The sequence below is a fragment of the Erpetoichthys calabaricus genome, chromosome 13, assembly GCF_900747795.2.
Source record: "Erpetoichthys calabaricus chromosome 13, fErpCal1.3, whole genome shotgun sequence".
Classification (NCBI taxonomy): Eukaryota; Metazoa; Chordata; class Cladistia; order Polypteriformes; family Polypteridae; genus Erpetoichthys; species Erpetoichthys calabaricus.
In genome coordinates, this window is record NC_041406.2 from 138,606,299 (window position 1) to 138,623,010 (window position 16,712).

Genomic DNA, 16,712 nt, shown 5'->3' on the forward strand with positions numbered 1-16,712 from the left:
TTTTCGACTCTAGACGGTACATAGTAAACAGAATATTGCTGTCTGTCGGACCAGGTTAACGTGAGCACCTCTGATCTTTGCAGTTCAAAATCCCCGCCCCTATTTTGACCGCCTCCTTCATGAGGAATTGGATTGGCTTAGAAACGTGTCACTTAGTGAGTCGTCTAATTCTCCCCACCCACTTTTAAGCAAAATTAATTCTTGGTTGTCTCCCGACGTATGTGCGAGACTACTATTTAGACCACATTAATTGGATATTTAAATAAATGATGATGTATTTATTTATATTCTTTTTATTAAATTAATATTTGAGGATTCCTTAGTAAAAATGATTCTCTCCTCCGAAGCGATGCCAAGAAAAACACTTATAAAAAAACCCCAAAACGACTCCGCTTTGAAACCGGAAACAGAAAGTGTACAGTCAATGTGTCATATGACTCGCTCACATGACGAGGCGAACAGTTTGCGGAGGCTGTCACTCACTGGACGTGTCCGTTTTTTACTTTGGTATAGTCGACTAGAAGATGGAGATTTGGGGTAATTAATGAAGAATTCGCACTGCACATCTAGGTGTGTCGTGATTCCTCCAGTGAGCCCACTGCCGCTTCTGCTTGGGTTGTTGGTTGATATTCGAGCACGGGTGCAAGGCACCGCAAAACAGACCTCGTTATGGTGGATTTTTTAGCCGAAAATAATCTGTGTGGACAAGCTATACTGCGAATTGTCTCTAGGGGAAATGCTATCATTGCAGAACTGCTGAGGCTTTCCGACTTTGTCCCCACTTTCTTCAGGTTAAAGGACAAAGTCGATCAGCAAAAATATGCAGATATTGTTTACGACTTCAGCTATTTTAAGGTAAGTTATAATCTGGTCGAAAAATCTTCTGTGAATGAGGAGCAGGCGGCCCAGCCAAATGAGTATAAATGAGAGGTAGTAGTAAAATATCCTGTCCATTCTATTAACATTCTCATAAGGGTCCAGCTGGAGCCCGTCCAAATAATCAGTGCGCGCAAGGCAGGAACAATACCTGGACAGGGCGCCACTTCATCACAGGGTGTACACACTCCTATAAGGGGACAGTTTAACAGCACCAGTTCAGCCAACCTGGATGCCCTTGGATTGAGGGACGACACAGGGGGAGCATGCACACTTCTCAAAGGAAGTACCTGGAACTTGAACACCAGTCTCCTTGTTGTGAGGCAGCAGCGCTACCACTGTGACACCCTTTGTAGGCATCCATTTTTTCAAGCAGTTTCCAGTTGAGGGTTGCATGAAGTGGCAGCCAATTCCTAAACTACTGAATGAAGGCACCAATTCGGCACCAGGACTCATGCAGGTTACTACGGGGTTATTATTTGCATATGCAGTGCAGCGAAAAAGAGTTTATCCCCTTTCTGATTTCTTTTCTTGTTGCTTATTCATCACACTTAATCGTTTCTGATCTCCAAACAAATTTATTATAATACAAAAGACCAACTGATTAAACACAATACACAGGTTTTAAACAATGATTTGATTTATAGAAGATTAAAAAGTTCACCAACATCTATGTCACCTGTGTAGGGGAAAAAAACAATTAAACTTTATGAATAAGCACAAATAGAGGAAAATGTGCATGGGGAACAAAAACTTTTTCACAGGACTTTATATGAGAGCTACCCTATGGCAAGTTGTCACGTGTTAGTGCAGCTTGAGCCCCAGGCACCTCATACATGGCAGAGGGAATGAAGGCAGGATGTGCCATCAGTAATGATTCATTTTTATTGCAATTCCATTTACTCATATGCTGTATCCAGAATTTTTCAGAGTTCTTTATTCATGTCCTGTACATTTTTAAAATATCACTAAAATGTGACCTGACAAGACTTAAACAGTGCCAGTGGTCCCAAGTTTGAGTGATTATGGGGCTTCTAACTATGCTCTTCAGTGGCATCTGTCTTTGAGAGAAATAAAAATCATTTTGCAGCAAAGAACAATTTGTAAAACAGTAATAATTATCTCAGTAGTTCAGTAATAATGGTGAAACTGCTTGGAGTGTGTATAGTGCACAACGGCTGTAACATACAATTCAATACATACAATTCAGGTGGCACAGTGGTAGTGCTGCTGCTCTGCAGTAAGGAGACTGTGGAAGATTGTGGGTTCGCTTCCCGGTTCCTCCCTGTGTGGATAGCGCTTTGAGTACTGAGAAAAGCGCTATATAAATGTAATGAATTATTATTATTATTAATTCAAACTCTGAGAGACAAGTGAGAGTCAGGTAGCCTCCTCCCTGAGCAGCACCCCTGGCAGATCCCCACAAAGTTCCAGCAACCAATGCCAACTTTTTCCAAGGTTTTTTGTTTTGTTTTTTTTTCTATTTTTCTAGATATTTATACCTAGAAAATAAAAAAATAGACTAAGAATATGTTTTAAGTTAGACTGTACTGGAAATAACTACAAATAGAAATAGGTGTGGTGGCTTTCGTGTGAAGTCTGACTAGCTAGACAGACAGAAGTTTAATTTTATTTATATAGAAAACACAACATGTTAAAAACACCCCACAATAATTTCTTATTTATGTGAGGTGAATGGATGATGCATCTGAATCCTCCCATCAGTTAATTTTTTTATACACACACACAGCTACTTTAAAGGAAATGTCTTGGTAAATTATTATCATTAAACAGCATAATGCTGGATTTAAAGATGTCGGTGAGTTTTGGAGATTAACTCTGTAATGTTCCTTTTGACTGATCATGCTGTTGATGACACCAGAGTAAAATGTATAAAGTATTTTATAAACCTTTTAATTGTTGTTTGGTTTATTATGGGTTTGCATATACAAATAAAGTATCTATCTATATCTATCTATCGTCTTTCAGATCTGGTATATGTTGCTTTCCTTATCTACAGTATGTAATATATTAAATGACGGGTGGGCAGATTCAGTCCTGGAGGGCCACAGTGGTTGCAGGTTTTTGTTCCAACCCAGTTGCTTTAATTAAAAAACAATCGTTGTCAATTATTTAATTTCATGGCTTGCTAGTGCTTTAACTCTGCCATGTCAAGTCATTCTCATATCCTGGATACAGTATTTTTTCCTTTCTAAGGATATCATCTAAATGATTTGAAGTCTAAAACAGACAAGTTATTCTTAGTGCTTCACTTTCCTTCCAAGTATGTAATTAAACCCAGTAGTGCATGATAAATACACACAGAGGTGTAAATGGAGAAATGCTGGTTTCTTTTGTCATTTACATGTTATTGCTAATAAGGAGCAATTAAAAACCAAGAATACAGCTGTGTAAGACTAAAATAAGCAATAATGGTTAAAAATCTGTGAATTGTGAATTTCCCATTGGGATTAATAAAGTATCTATCTATCTATCTATCTATCTATCTATCTATCTATCTATCTATCTCTATCTAAAGTGAAGCAGAAGTGTTACTTGAGCAATAAGTGCTTCTTATGAAGCAATTGGGTTGGAACAAAAACCTGCAGCCACTGCGGCCCTCCAGGACTGAATCTGCCCACCCCTGGATTAAATAGTGCCGTTATCTATTATAAAGTGCCCTGTCTATCAATCTGTCTATATAATGACTTTTTCTATCAGTTATATCGTGCCCTACCTATCTATGTGTTGGATAGTGCCTTTCCTGTCTGTCTATCCATCTATCTATTAATTACAGTATATATAATGGCAGTCACATCTGTCTTTCAGATCTGCTGTATATTGCTTTCTGTTTCTGTATGTATTATATAGTATCTATCTATCTACAAATAGTGCCTCTCTTGTCTGTCTATGTATAAATTATATTCAGTTTAAACCTATATGTGAACCTTCTGTTAAAGGATGCTTTTGAGAGAGCTGTCATCGCAGGCCATATTAGACATATATAAACAAAAGACCAGTGACTGTGTGTATGGAGCAGTCTGCTCTTTTCTTGCTCAACCACAGCCACTAGATGGCACCTCACTTCTCACTATGAAAGACCAGTCTGAAGCGAACGCCTCCACGCAGCAATGACCTAGTGCTAATGACACAGATGAAGAGACAACATTGAAAGAAGCAAATGCCGCGGCTGAACAAAGTGCAAGTGAAACACCTTAGCAACAGAGGGCAAGGCGTGAAGTTTTCTTTAAAAACATTATCTATCTGGAGGTATTTTCTCAAAACAAAGATTAATAGGACTCATTTGCCAGCGATCCGGCTAAGGTGTGGTATCACCAATGTGGGGCAGCAGTCACAGATAGGTCCACGTCCTCTGCCCTGGGTAATTCTTGAGAATTAGCTGACACCTGTCCAAGTTCACGAATATACAGAGTCTTCGGGTTGCTTTTTGTCCTGAAAACCACACACAGCTAGTGTAACATATTTTGAATTTTGATGAAGCATTATGCTTTAAAAAGGTTCAAGGTGGAAAACCGTTTAAACTTTTGGGTTCAGCATTAGTAAAATGTAGATGTCAGTATTGACTCCCCATACCCGGTCAGTCCGTTCGTTGCATAGTACTCTCTCAGGGTTGAAAGCCCACATGATCAGGGCACATAAAGCTTTTCTTACTTAGGTTGGCCATTCTCTGTTAAACCAAAGTGATGTCTATCAAAATATTCACCTTTCTTTATGTTTTTGTTCCAGGGTCCTGAATATTATGAAAGCAAGCTTGAAGCCAAGCCTGAGCTTCAGGATTTGGATGAGGAGTTCAGAGAAAACAACATCGAAATTCTGACCCGTTTTTATCTGGCATTTGAAAGTGTCCATAAATATATTGTTGACTTGAATAGGTAAGCTTTACATGAAGAAGCGTAAGACAAACTATTAAGATCCTTACTTTAATGGTGGTAGACTGCATGTACATATATCCTTGCTCATACATACAGATTGTGCTCTATTGATACAGAGGTTAAAATTCATGACGGGGGGGAGGACGACTCTGGGTTGGATCAAATGGCAAGAAATTCAACAGTGTAATTGATCAACAGGGAAACGGTGCAAGCAGGTTGTGATGGTGGTGTGATGGTTAGCTTGCTTTCCTTTCAAACAATAAATCTGTGTTAGATACCTGCCTATTTAATTGAGCTTTTTTGTATAATAAAGCATTTCCTTCAATTTTATGTCCTGGTGGAGACCATATTGTTTGTGGACTTATTTATGGCAATGTAGAGTTGTATGCATTACATCTCATCATTTCGCTACCGATGCAAGGTTCCTGGCACTGTTTGTCGGTTGCATTTGAAGCTGCATGCGTTATTATAAGGTTTTTGAAGTACAAATTTCAGGCTTGTCCTCACTTAAACACTAGTTAAATCAGTGGTCAAAATCCCACTGGTGTTTTTAAAGTTCATAGCAAATTGCGATTACTGATCATATCAAGTCTAAATGCAATATTTTTTCCTACTTTTTAACTTATGGTAAAGTTTGAAGTAATAGCCAGACAACGCTGGGAAACAGAATTACAGTTTCAAAACAGAAAGTGTGTCGGCACGGTGGCGCAGTGGTAGCGCTGCTGCCTCTCAGTTAGGAGACCCGGGTTCGCTTCCCGGGTCCTCCCTGCGTGGAGTTTGCATGTTCTCCCCGTGTCTGCGTGTGTTTCCTCCGGGCGCTCCGGTTTCCTCCCACAGTCCAAAGACATGCAGGTTAGGTGGACTGGCGATTCTAAATTGGCCGTAGTGTGTGCTTGGTGTGTGGGTGTGTTTGTGTGTGTCCTGCGGTGGGTTGGCACCCTGCCCGGGATTGGTTCCTGCCTTGTGCCCTGTGTTGGCTGGGTTTGGCTCCAGCAGACCCCCGTGACCCTGTGTTCAGATTCAGCGGGTTGGAAAATGGATGGATAGCTGGATGGAAATAGAAAGTGTTGTGAAATACTACAGTGTGATCTGCTTTCACAGAAACATCACTATGTGTGATGTGATGGTTAGCATGCTTGCCTTACAACTCATCCATCCAGGTTCAAATCCTGCCCATTATGTTTATTTTCTTTTTTGAACCAGCCCTTCCTCTAAGTAATTTAACATGTCCCTAAGACAGGCCAAATTACTCATCTAGTGTATTAGATATGTGATAGTATGTGTATGTATGCATATAAAATCGGGTGGTATAGCAATGCAGAGGGTAGAATTGCTGCTCCATTGATCCAGTATCCTGGGTTCCAATCCCTCGCCCAGTCATATCCATATGGAATATGCTGGTTCTCCTTGTGTTTATGTAGATTTTCCTCCGGGTATTTCAGTTTTGCTGCCATATCCCCAAAGAGTAACTGTGGGTGTGTGCATAAGTGGGCTGGATCCCTGTCTTGAAATGTTTCCTATGTTGTGCCTAGTGCTACAGGAGATGGCATCCTTAGTAGTCTCCCTCTTCAAGCAGAATATTGCTGGGGGAGCAATGTGTGCAAATTGTATGTTTCATAATAAGCCCTCTCTTTGTCACAACATTGAATACCAAAGTGAATACTAGCACTCAATTTAAAGGTAGACAGAACATTTGGTACAGAAATCTCTGCACCAGTGCTAATGTCTGTAGTAACAAATAATTCAAACCATACGTATATATAACCAGATATACGTAAAGTAGTGCTTACGTTACAGTACAGCTTGGACTATCAAAGAAAAATATAGCAAAATTTAAATGATGCAAAAGTATAGAAAGGGTAAAGTATAGTAACCCACTAATAAATAAAGGAATTCCATTTCCCACATCTATCCATTATTTATTAGTGGGTTACTATAATTTATCCCTTCTATACTTTTGCGTCAGTGATATTTATATGTTTACATACATTTCTTTGACAGTCCAAGTTGTACTGTGATGTGGGAATGTTTTTTAGTATGCCATCTATGAAATGTGGAATGAATACATTTTATTATGCTGTAAACCAACAGAATGCATTCCATTCACATTCCAATAGATGGCACACTACAAATATTAGCAGTGGTGCATACTTGTCTATCTGTGCTTTAATGACAGACCTCATCAAAAATACTGCCATACATTTCCATTTTTTCTTTTTACCTCTAGTGTTAGTATTGGAGTAGAAATGGAGTACTGGGAGGAAAAACACATGCAGACCCGGTGAGAGTGTACATATCCCACACAGGTGGTCATCAGACTTAGCAGCACTTACAACTGAGCCACTGTGCCATGTACACATATAAGGTATTATTTATAGATATATATATATATATATATATATATAAATCCATCCATTTTCCAACCCGCTGAATCTGAACACAGGGTCACAGGGGGTCTGCTGGAGCCAATCCCAGCCAACACAGGGCACAAGGCAGGAACCAATCCCGGGCAGGGCGCCAACACACCGCAGGACACACCTACACACCAAGCACACACTAGGGCCAATTCAGAATCGGCAATCCACCTAACCTGCATGTCTTTGGACTGTGGGAGGAAACTCATGCAGACACTGGGAGAACATGCAAACTCCACGCAGGGAGGACCCGGGAAGCGAACCGTTCCGCCATATAAATATATATATATATATATATATATATATAATTGTGTGTGTGTGTGTGTTAAGTGATTTGGCATACAATATATATTGAGGTTTTAAAGATTGGCTCTTACCAATATTCAGCATGTCTACAGTTAAGAGGTGAGGTTAGCCGTGGAAAGAAGACGGTATAGTCACAGACAGGTAGTTAGAGATAGTGAATGGTAATGGGGGGGGGGGCATTTTGTGATGCATTCCCATGTATTGTAAGCACAATGTAAAATACTTTTAACACCAGGGTTGTAACACAGCAGTGACAGTGGCACTTTGGCAACACTTTAGGACATTAGAACAGCTTTCACAAGAAGAAGCCATTCAACCCAGCATGCTTATCAATTCTATTCAGATTACCTCTGCTAAATGAAATGCCAAGTCAAGCATGGTAAACCCTTACTGTATGTGCTCAGTATAAGATTAAAATTAAAATGATCTTGTCAATCACAAAGAAGCAGTGAAGGTTGGCTTTGTGTTTATTGAAACTTAGTATTTACCCATGATCATCTACTTCATAATAAAGTGAATTTGAAATGATACTTCAAAGTCAGTTGACCGCTTTTTACTCCAGTAGTACAACACGCAGATAGGTTTCACTTTTACAGCCCTGAATAGAATTATGTATGAATTACAAATAAGTTCTGAAAGTATATTTTGCAAGAAATGTAAAACCTGAATTTTAATATTATTATTAAACTAGGGTGCTTTGCCTCCTGCTCGCTTCTCTCGCCAATCCCCCAGCCTGTGTTATGTGCCAGCCACTCTGCATCTCTGCCGCTCACGTATGTGGATTTCACTTTCACCAAACAACAAATCTTTTAATTCTCGCGGATATGCCTCTTCATTGGGAAGAAACACTACTTTTCCCTGATGGCAATACAAATTAGATGATCTTCAAGTCTCCGACTTAAAGTTTAAAGCCAAACAATATATTCGATCTCTTTTCGCTGTTCCGTTATTTCACCGAGTAGTAATTTCTGTTTGTTTGCGCTAATGCAATCTTTTCTATCATTTTTTTGAGACATTCGAATGTTAGTACTTTCATTATCTCTAACCTGCTCTGCATGTGTATCACGCCAACGTTTTTGAATTCTTTACATTGTTTTACTTTGTCATCTACTCTTTGTATTTTATTTGTGGCCCCGGGTGTGGTTAAATCTCTTGGCACAAAGTCATGTCTCGCAGGACTTGAAAAAGTCACATCTTGTCCCGGGCTAAAACGTCTCGTCTCATAATTTTTTTTATATAGTAGAGAGATTTTTTTTTTTTTTTTTTTTTGATGCAACTTTCATAGGTTAGTCCCTTAAGTCAAGCATGTTCGATCTTTATTGTGGTGTTTCTAATGCTTTCTCCTTTTATTTGTTTCATCTGTTTAAATAACTCAGAGTCAATTAGTCTCATTCAATTGGAAACAATAACTGTGTTCCAGATACCTTGATGACCTGAATGAAGGCGTTTATATTCAGCAGACCTTAGAAAGTGTGCTGTTAAATGAAGATGGAAAGCAACTTTTAGTAAGTTATTACAAACTAATTATTTTCCATTTCATGTATTGTAATAGATAGATAGATACTTTATTAATCCCAAGGGGAAATTCACATACTCCAGCAGCAGCATACTGATAAAGAACAATATTAAATTATTAAATTAAAGAGTGATAACAATGCAGGTATACAGACAGACAATAACTTTGTATAATTTTAACATTTACCCCACTGGGTGGAATTGAAGAGTCGCATAGTGTGGGGGAGGTAATAGTTTTTATATTTGTCTTTCTTTATGTATCTACATTTTGCTGTAACTGTGGTAATGTTATATCATCTAATAAAGGCATAAAAAGTGCTTTAGGTGGGGTTTGCATGTTGTTCTTCCATTCCTACCAGTTTCTTCTGACCTCTTCAATCTCAGGTCTAAAGATCTGTGATAAGTTTAAGTGACATCTTTAACTCTTTCAGGGCTGATGTTGACTTTTGTCAAAAGGAGGAGCTGACAATGGTAATCGACTGTAAACTATGACAAAACCCACCGTTACATTTTAGTTGGACTCTGGTTACTAGAAAGTAAGTTAGATTCATTAGTTTGACCGAGATTCCTTGCACTCTCGTGAGTAGCAAGGTGCACACGATGACAAAAATGGCACTGACATCTGGCGAGAGATCAAAGCGAATGTGTAAAGCAAAACACTCCGTGGACGACTTTATTGCCTATTATCTCTGAACTGGACTATGACTTGTCGGACTCGAGTTTTTGATACAAGTGATCGAAGATGAATGTGAGGTTCCAGCTTCAGCTGATTGGTTCCCAGCTAGCCGTGGCACTGACAATGTTCGCCAGGGAGGACTGCCACTGAACAATGATAAGAGGTAGAAACCAGATTGTAACGCACTGCGCCTGTGTCCCAGCCACACAAAGACAGCCTGGCAGCAAGCAAGCCGCACATTCTTGGCAAACTGACGGCCACAGCATGCAGCAACAGATGTTTTATGTTGACTTCTGAGTGAAATCATTGCTTTTTGGAAAAAATATTCAGCCCTCAAAGAGTTAAATTGCACCTGAACTAAATGCAACAGCATGTTTGTGTGTCCGGTGATGGACTGGCTTTACAAATAGTGCTGGTTCCTGTATTTTGCTCACTGCCAAACTAAGCTTTTGGCGGTGTGTAACGCTAACCTCAAGACGAGGGCATAACAACACTCTCTAACCTGTTTAGTCAAATTAGGGGTTGTGGGGAACTGGAACCAGCTGTGGCAGAATCTGGTGCTAGGCAGGGTCCCAGTGGACTCGAGCACACACCCACATTCACACAGGGCTAGGTTGCTATTCACATTTAGCCTGCCGCTCATATCTTTGGAGATTTGTGAAGTAAGTCAATGAGGTGTAGTGATTAGGGCTTTGAACTCCAAACCCTGGGCTACTGACACTGTGTGATCACATGCAAGTCACTTTACCTGCCTGTGTGTCAATTGGAAAAACAAAAGAAAAAGAAATGTGAACTATCTTAAATGATGTAAGTCAGCCAAATAAGTTAATCTGCTGTATAAGTAAACCTGAATTCCTAGACAGAAGCTCATGCAGCCATGAGTAGAAAATGCAAGTTCCACACAGGCAAAGACCAGACACAGAAGTCAAAGCCAGGATTCTGGAATCATGAAGTGGCAGTGCTCGCTGCCCGGTTAAAAGGGTAAGAGTTGTGGTAGCTTGTTACTACTTGCAGTAATAATTGGTTTGTTTTTTGCCCTTTTAGTGTGAAGCCATTTATTTATATGGAGTCATGTTATTGGTTATCGACATGAAGATTGAAGGAGAAGTAAGAGAAAGAATGCTGGTGTCTTATTACCGATACAGGTAACTTTAACATATTTAGTTATTACATATGAGAGTGAAATTCTGTCAATTAAACATTATTTAAAATACTATCTTAATTAGTTCTAGGTGTTCCAAAAAAAAAAAAAGAAGTTGGAAAATTTCACACAAACATTAGAAAGTTTTTTTTTTTTACACAGAGAACCACAGACACATGAAGTAAGTTGCCAAGTAGTGTGATAGACAGAAGAACTTTAGGGACCTTCAAAGCTAGACTTGATGTTATTATGGAAGAATTAAGTGGAGAGGACTGTTGAGCTTTGTTGGGCTGAATGGCCAGTTCTTGCTCAGATTTGGTCTAAAGTTCTAATGTACAGTATAGTGCATGGTTATGATTTAACAAACAATGTTTGTCTCCTGAAAGACTGGCCCTGGCAAGTCTGCACTTCCAAACAAACATCAAGATGAATAAAAGTGTAAGTTTCTATTTAGCATCACATGAATTGTTGCAATACTTAGAAGTGATAAAACAGTCCCTCAGTAAATTCCAGACCCTCCGCGTGAGGTCGTCTTTCAAGTTGGAGCTGCACAGGCACTCCTATAGCAGATCATGTTAGCATTTAACCTTTGATGCTAATTCCTGTTTTTGACATTGACAATTATATATTAATTACTCTGAATTCTAAATAGAGTAAAATGTAGTCATATTTTCAACATTTAGAACTCAAGTTACAGATATTTTGACTTTGATTTCTATTTTGACTAGTAGTAGTATTGTACTAGGTTTGCAATTATGGATGCAATGAGAAGTGAAGCAACATGACCCCTTTTATTGGCTAAATGAACAAATTACAATATGCAAGCTTTCGAGGCAACTCAGGCCTCTTCTTCAGGCAAGATGTCAGTTGTCTAGTAGAAAACTGATGGATGTTTTGCATGGACTTCGGATATTAAATTGGTGAGATTAGAATTGCAGGTATCTTTAATGAATTTGACTTATAGATATCTGAAGTATAATTTTTGACATCTAATATTCAATTGCAACAAGTTAAATGTAATTAATAATATCTATAGTTCACATTTATCAAGGCATAATTATGAATATCTGCCATTTGAGGCTTGACTAGTCAAAATATAATTAATTACAGCCTCTTTGACTTTTATGGAGTTTTCAGATAATGGAATAGTCCCCTCAGTTATATTTATTGCAAAGTACATGATAGGTATCTGTTATGTGCATTGTAATAGTCAATACCGAATTTTAGATTTCTGTTAATTTTTATTTTGATTAGATATCTCAAATTTAAATTCTGAAAAGTGTAAAGCTTGTTTTGGACATCTAAAACATGAATCTTAAATTTAAATTCTGTATAGTAAAAATTGTGTTTTAGATGTCTAAAATGTAATTTTTGATTTGTTAGAATGTCAGTATGACTCTTGCCAGTTGGTTGAAAAAAATGGTTTTGTCATATGTATGAGTCTCTTATGCTTATTGGCAAGTGGAAAGAGCTAAAGTTTATGGTCAATAAAATTGGGGACAGTTAAGTGTCACAGCATACAAGTTTATTATGTTCATGTGGCAATATTACTACTTAGAACATAAGAAATATGACAAATGAGAAGAGACCATTCAGTCCATCAGACCCAGTTGTTTAGATAATAGCTAAGCTTTCCCAATATCTCATCCAAATTCTTCTTAAAGGTTGTCAAGGTTTCTGCTTCCACTCCATGTCTTGCTAGTTTGTTCCAGAGTCCCACGACTCTTAATGTAAGGAAGTACTTCCTGGCTTCAGTTTTAAGTGCATTTCCCCTTAATTTCCACTGGTGTCTAAATACATGATTCACCCTGAATGGACTTATATGGACACAAGTGAAAAGAAAGAATGTGGTATTCATGATTGTATTTGTGATTATGTAATTCGTATATCCTCATACAGTCACACATGGCAGAAGTACTGGCAAATCCTAGAGAGCATGAGGACGTGCCATTACTCATGAGAATAGAATCATGTGGACATTTACAAAAGGAAATAATTCTCCAGGCAAAATATGTAGTACTGTACAAGAGATGCAGCACACAATGACACCCATTCAGACTTCTCCGTACCTGAAACTGAACCTGTGGTTGTCACACTCTCAGCTCCATTGTGAACCGTTTTTTTATTTTATTCCAGATGGTAGTTGCTGGATATACTTGGCCATATTGTGAAATATAATCCTGAAAAAAATAACCTTTTTGGACCATTGTTTTTTTGTTTGCAAGCTTTGGAAAAAATCTGTTTTTATTCAAAAGCTTTTAGGGCATGTTGTGTTTACATTTTTATTTATTAAATTCTTAATAAATACAAATTTATTTATTAATAAATGTGTTTATTTATTAAATTATCTTTCAATTTCTAAAATATTAACTGGCAGGTTAAGAGACTTGCTCTGGTTAAAACCAAGTGTGTCAGAGGGATGAATAATCTGAAAAATGTGTGTGGTTTACAGTCCAGTGGTTTTACTGTTACGTAACCTAAACAGGATGCTAATGGATCAATTGGAGGTTGTGTTTATTTTTTTTATTTTAGATGTTTAGTTATTGTGCATGTGCAAAGTGGGTTGCACAGTGGTCAGCATGTTTTATCTCATAACTCCAGTCATTGTCTGTACCAAATTTGTACATAGTCCATATGTTTGCTTGTATTATTCTCTGGCTGTTCCAGTTTCTCTCCACATATTAAAGTAATAATTTGAATGTTAGATGAACTGGTTGAATCTGTGTGAGTACACCTGCTTTCTGATGGACTGATGCCCTTTCCAGGGCTATTCTGAGGCTTGTCCCTGGCACTAATAGAATTAGGCTATGCAAATATGTAAAAAATGCAAATATCAACAGTTACTTGGACGAGAGTAAAATTGTTCTGACCTGATTGGAATGTATTATGAGTACCAAGTGGCATTTGGTAAGGAGTATGTGGGTGGTATTGGGTTCAATCATCACTGGATATTTTCATTTGGTGCTTCTGTGTACATATGTTTTACTTTGGGTATCCAGTTTGGGTCTCTTTTTCATCATTTGGTTAATTTACATGAGTACAGTTTTGAATATATTCAGTCAAAAGAAGGGAACATAGTTAATATTTATATAGTAACATGACATTTTCTACACCCGATATATATGCATTTTTTTTACAGCATTTTGAGTCATTAGTTTAATATATTTTATGCCAATTTTGATATGCTTTTTGCTTCTAGTGCTACACGTTCATCTGTGGACACGAACTTGGATGATATATGTAAGCTGCTGCGCAGCACAGGGTATTCTAGTCAGCCAGGAGCCAAACGACCTGCAAACTATCCTGAAAGTTACTTTTCCAGGGTACCAATCAGTGAATCCTTCATCAGCATGGTGATTGGCCGTCTACGCTCAGATGATATCTATAATCAGGTAATAAATGAACAAGTCACTTTTTCACAGGCTAACTAAATGTTATGGCTTTACATACTGATTGCAGATTAGTCTGTTTTATGAGGGTTGTGTTATCCCCTTTTAATGTCTATGGGTGATGTGCTGTTATGATGTCAGTTTGGCAGGAAGAATGACGACCTCAGTGTGTTTGAATTTTGAATGCCACCTCTCTTAATAGGCAAGCAGCCAAGCCAGTACAGCAAGTAAAATACTGGTGACTTAGAAACTGTTGATCTTTAATGTGCAGATATTTAGTTTTCAGTATGAGGTTAAATAGTCTTTTTGTGTTGTTCAGTGACAGAAAAAAAACAAATTTAAAGCACCATGTTTTTAATGCTGAAACACTTCAACTGATTCCTGGAGAATCAGTGGTTGTACTCTGAGGTTCTTCTATATTGTTAGGTTCCACACCCTATCATGGAGAGTGGTCCAAGCCATTATGCACAGAAGATTAATTTCAACCACTTGAATCATATTACTGGTAACTTGTGGCAATAAATGAAGATGAGGATATAGACAGACCATCTGAAGCTTCATCCTAGGATGTAGGTGATACTTCACCACCATTGTCTGGTCTGGCAAATCTATTATTGCCAGTCCTGGCTCCATATTTGCAAAGTGAAGAGTGAGAGTCAGATAAAAGCCAGTTTGGTGATTTCAGATACATTTTCTTAAAACACCAACATGTATTTCAATAGCACATTTTCATACACAAAATTCAAACATGAACGTCGGTAGGCTTTGCATCCTAGGAACCAAGTTACCCAAACAATTCTATAACATTTCAGTAATTACTTATTGCTCTGATGCTGATCTTTCTAATTGTAAAATAGGTCATTGCGATAGGAAATAACAAGAAGAATTCATAACTAATTGCAGAATTACAGTATTTGTGGGTTCCTCTAGAGTGCCTCTTTCTCTTTCACGATTTGGCTTAAAAACTAATCAGCATATCGTTGTCACCTAACAGGCTGAAATTTTGAGTTTGGTATTTTTACATCCAGCCATTTTAGCTCTAGACTGTCCTCAAGGAACTGTGACACACAGACCAACACACGCACACACACACACACACACACACAGACACACATCCATCATCGAGGTATCAATATTTTTGTTATCAGGGGACCTTAAAAACGATGAGATCTGTCAAAAATCAGAGATCAAATTTTTTGACAAATCTAAAGCCTTCGCTTCTCCCCAATAGACGATAGGTTATGGTGTGTGGAGGGCACAAAGCAAAAATGTAGCCTAAAGTGTTTTAGAAGATGTCAAAGAGATAGTTACAAGAAAAGAAAAACAAATAAAATTAGTTAAGAATAATAATGAATAAGTAAACAAAAATGAATAAATAAATCCATGCAAGCTTATATAACATAAATATACTGTATAATTGGTAGAAAAGTAGTGTCCTTATATACAATTATATAACATTTAAGTTAAAGATGAGTGCGATGATAAGGTCAGATAGCCGGGAGGACATTAAAAAAAAAAAAAACAGTAAGTTATTATTAAAGATAGCTTAATAGCAGATTAAGGAAATAACCATTATTTCTCCAAATTTCATCTAACGTGCCCCACTTTGGCCTGTTATAATGTCCTTCTTCACTCTGCTATAAACATATTTATTTGTGCCATTTGTTCTGCTTTTCTTGTAATTCTGCAGCTGTATTGTGTAGCACTAGATTTTAAACCTCCAGTATTACTAATAAGTTCTTTTTCCATCAAAGTTTGATATGTCTGGGTTTTTGTATCAACTAAATTTGTTTTGAGATTATAAAAACTATATATTTATGATGCCAAAACTCTGAAATAATTTATTATATGTTACATGATGTCAGTTAGTAACGTATTTGTTGCTTTTCAGGTTTCTGCCTATCCTTTACCGGAACATCGCAGTACAGCACTTGCTACACAAGCTGCAATGCTTTATGTGATCCTTTACTTTACACCAAATATTCTGAACACGCAGCAAGCAAAGATGAGGGAGATTGTGGATAAATACTTTCCTGATAACTGGGTTAGTCTTTTTTTTTTTTTTAATCATTTTGGGTAGTCTTTTTTTTTTTTTTTTTTTTTTGTATCATTTTCTTCTTTGTGTATAGCATTTGATTGCTAAACTTTGAATATACAATGGTGGGCACCCTGTTAGCCAGTCCTGCTTGTTAGTACAAATTGACTTTTCCCTCAGTCAGGCAATAGTATTGCCAAAACATTCCAACATTATCAAGAGGTTCAGTTGGTCAAACAGTTAAATGGGCATTATGTATGATCAGAGAGACTTTGATGGACCCATTTTCTCCTAAACAGCTGTCCTTCTGAGATTTTCACATATTACATTTTCTAGTGTCTATAGGGAATGTTCTGATGAGCAGTGACAGTTCTATAGGTAATTATGATTCTTGGAATTTGAGTCCTTTCACCATCTCAACATTGGTCCAGCTATGTCACCGGTCAGCTCTTCTCTGGCTACACCCT

The 16,712-nt window shown here is 37.7% G+C and overlaps 1 protein-coding gene across 1 annotated transcript in view; it reads left to right on the top strand.

Moving 5' to 3' along the window:
• The first annotated feature begins 427 nt into the window (after positions 1–427).
• washc5 (WASH complex subunit 5) overlaps positions 428–16,712 on the top strand; it is a 42,967-nt gene continuing 26,682 nt past the window's right edge. Inside the window, exons 1-6 of the mRNA XM_028817612.2 lie at positions 428–855; positions 4,624–4,769; positions 8,910–8,994; positions 10,725–10,825; positions 14,021–14,213; positions 16,102–16,254. Coding sequence (XP_028673445.1) covers positions 670–855; positions 4,624–4,769; positions 8,910–8,994; positions 10,725–10,825; positions 14,021–14,213; positions 16,102–16,254 — 864 coding nt within the window. The 5' untranslated portion in view covers positions 428–669. The remainder of the gene's footprint in view (positions 856–4,623; positions 4,770–8,909; positions 8,995–10,724; positions 10,826–14,020; positions 14,214–16,101; positions 16,255–16,712) is intronic.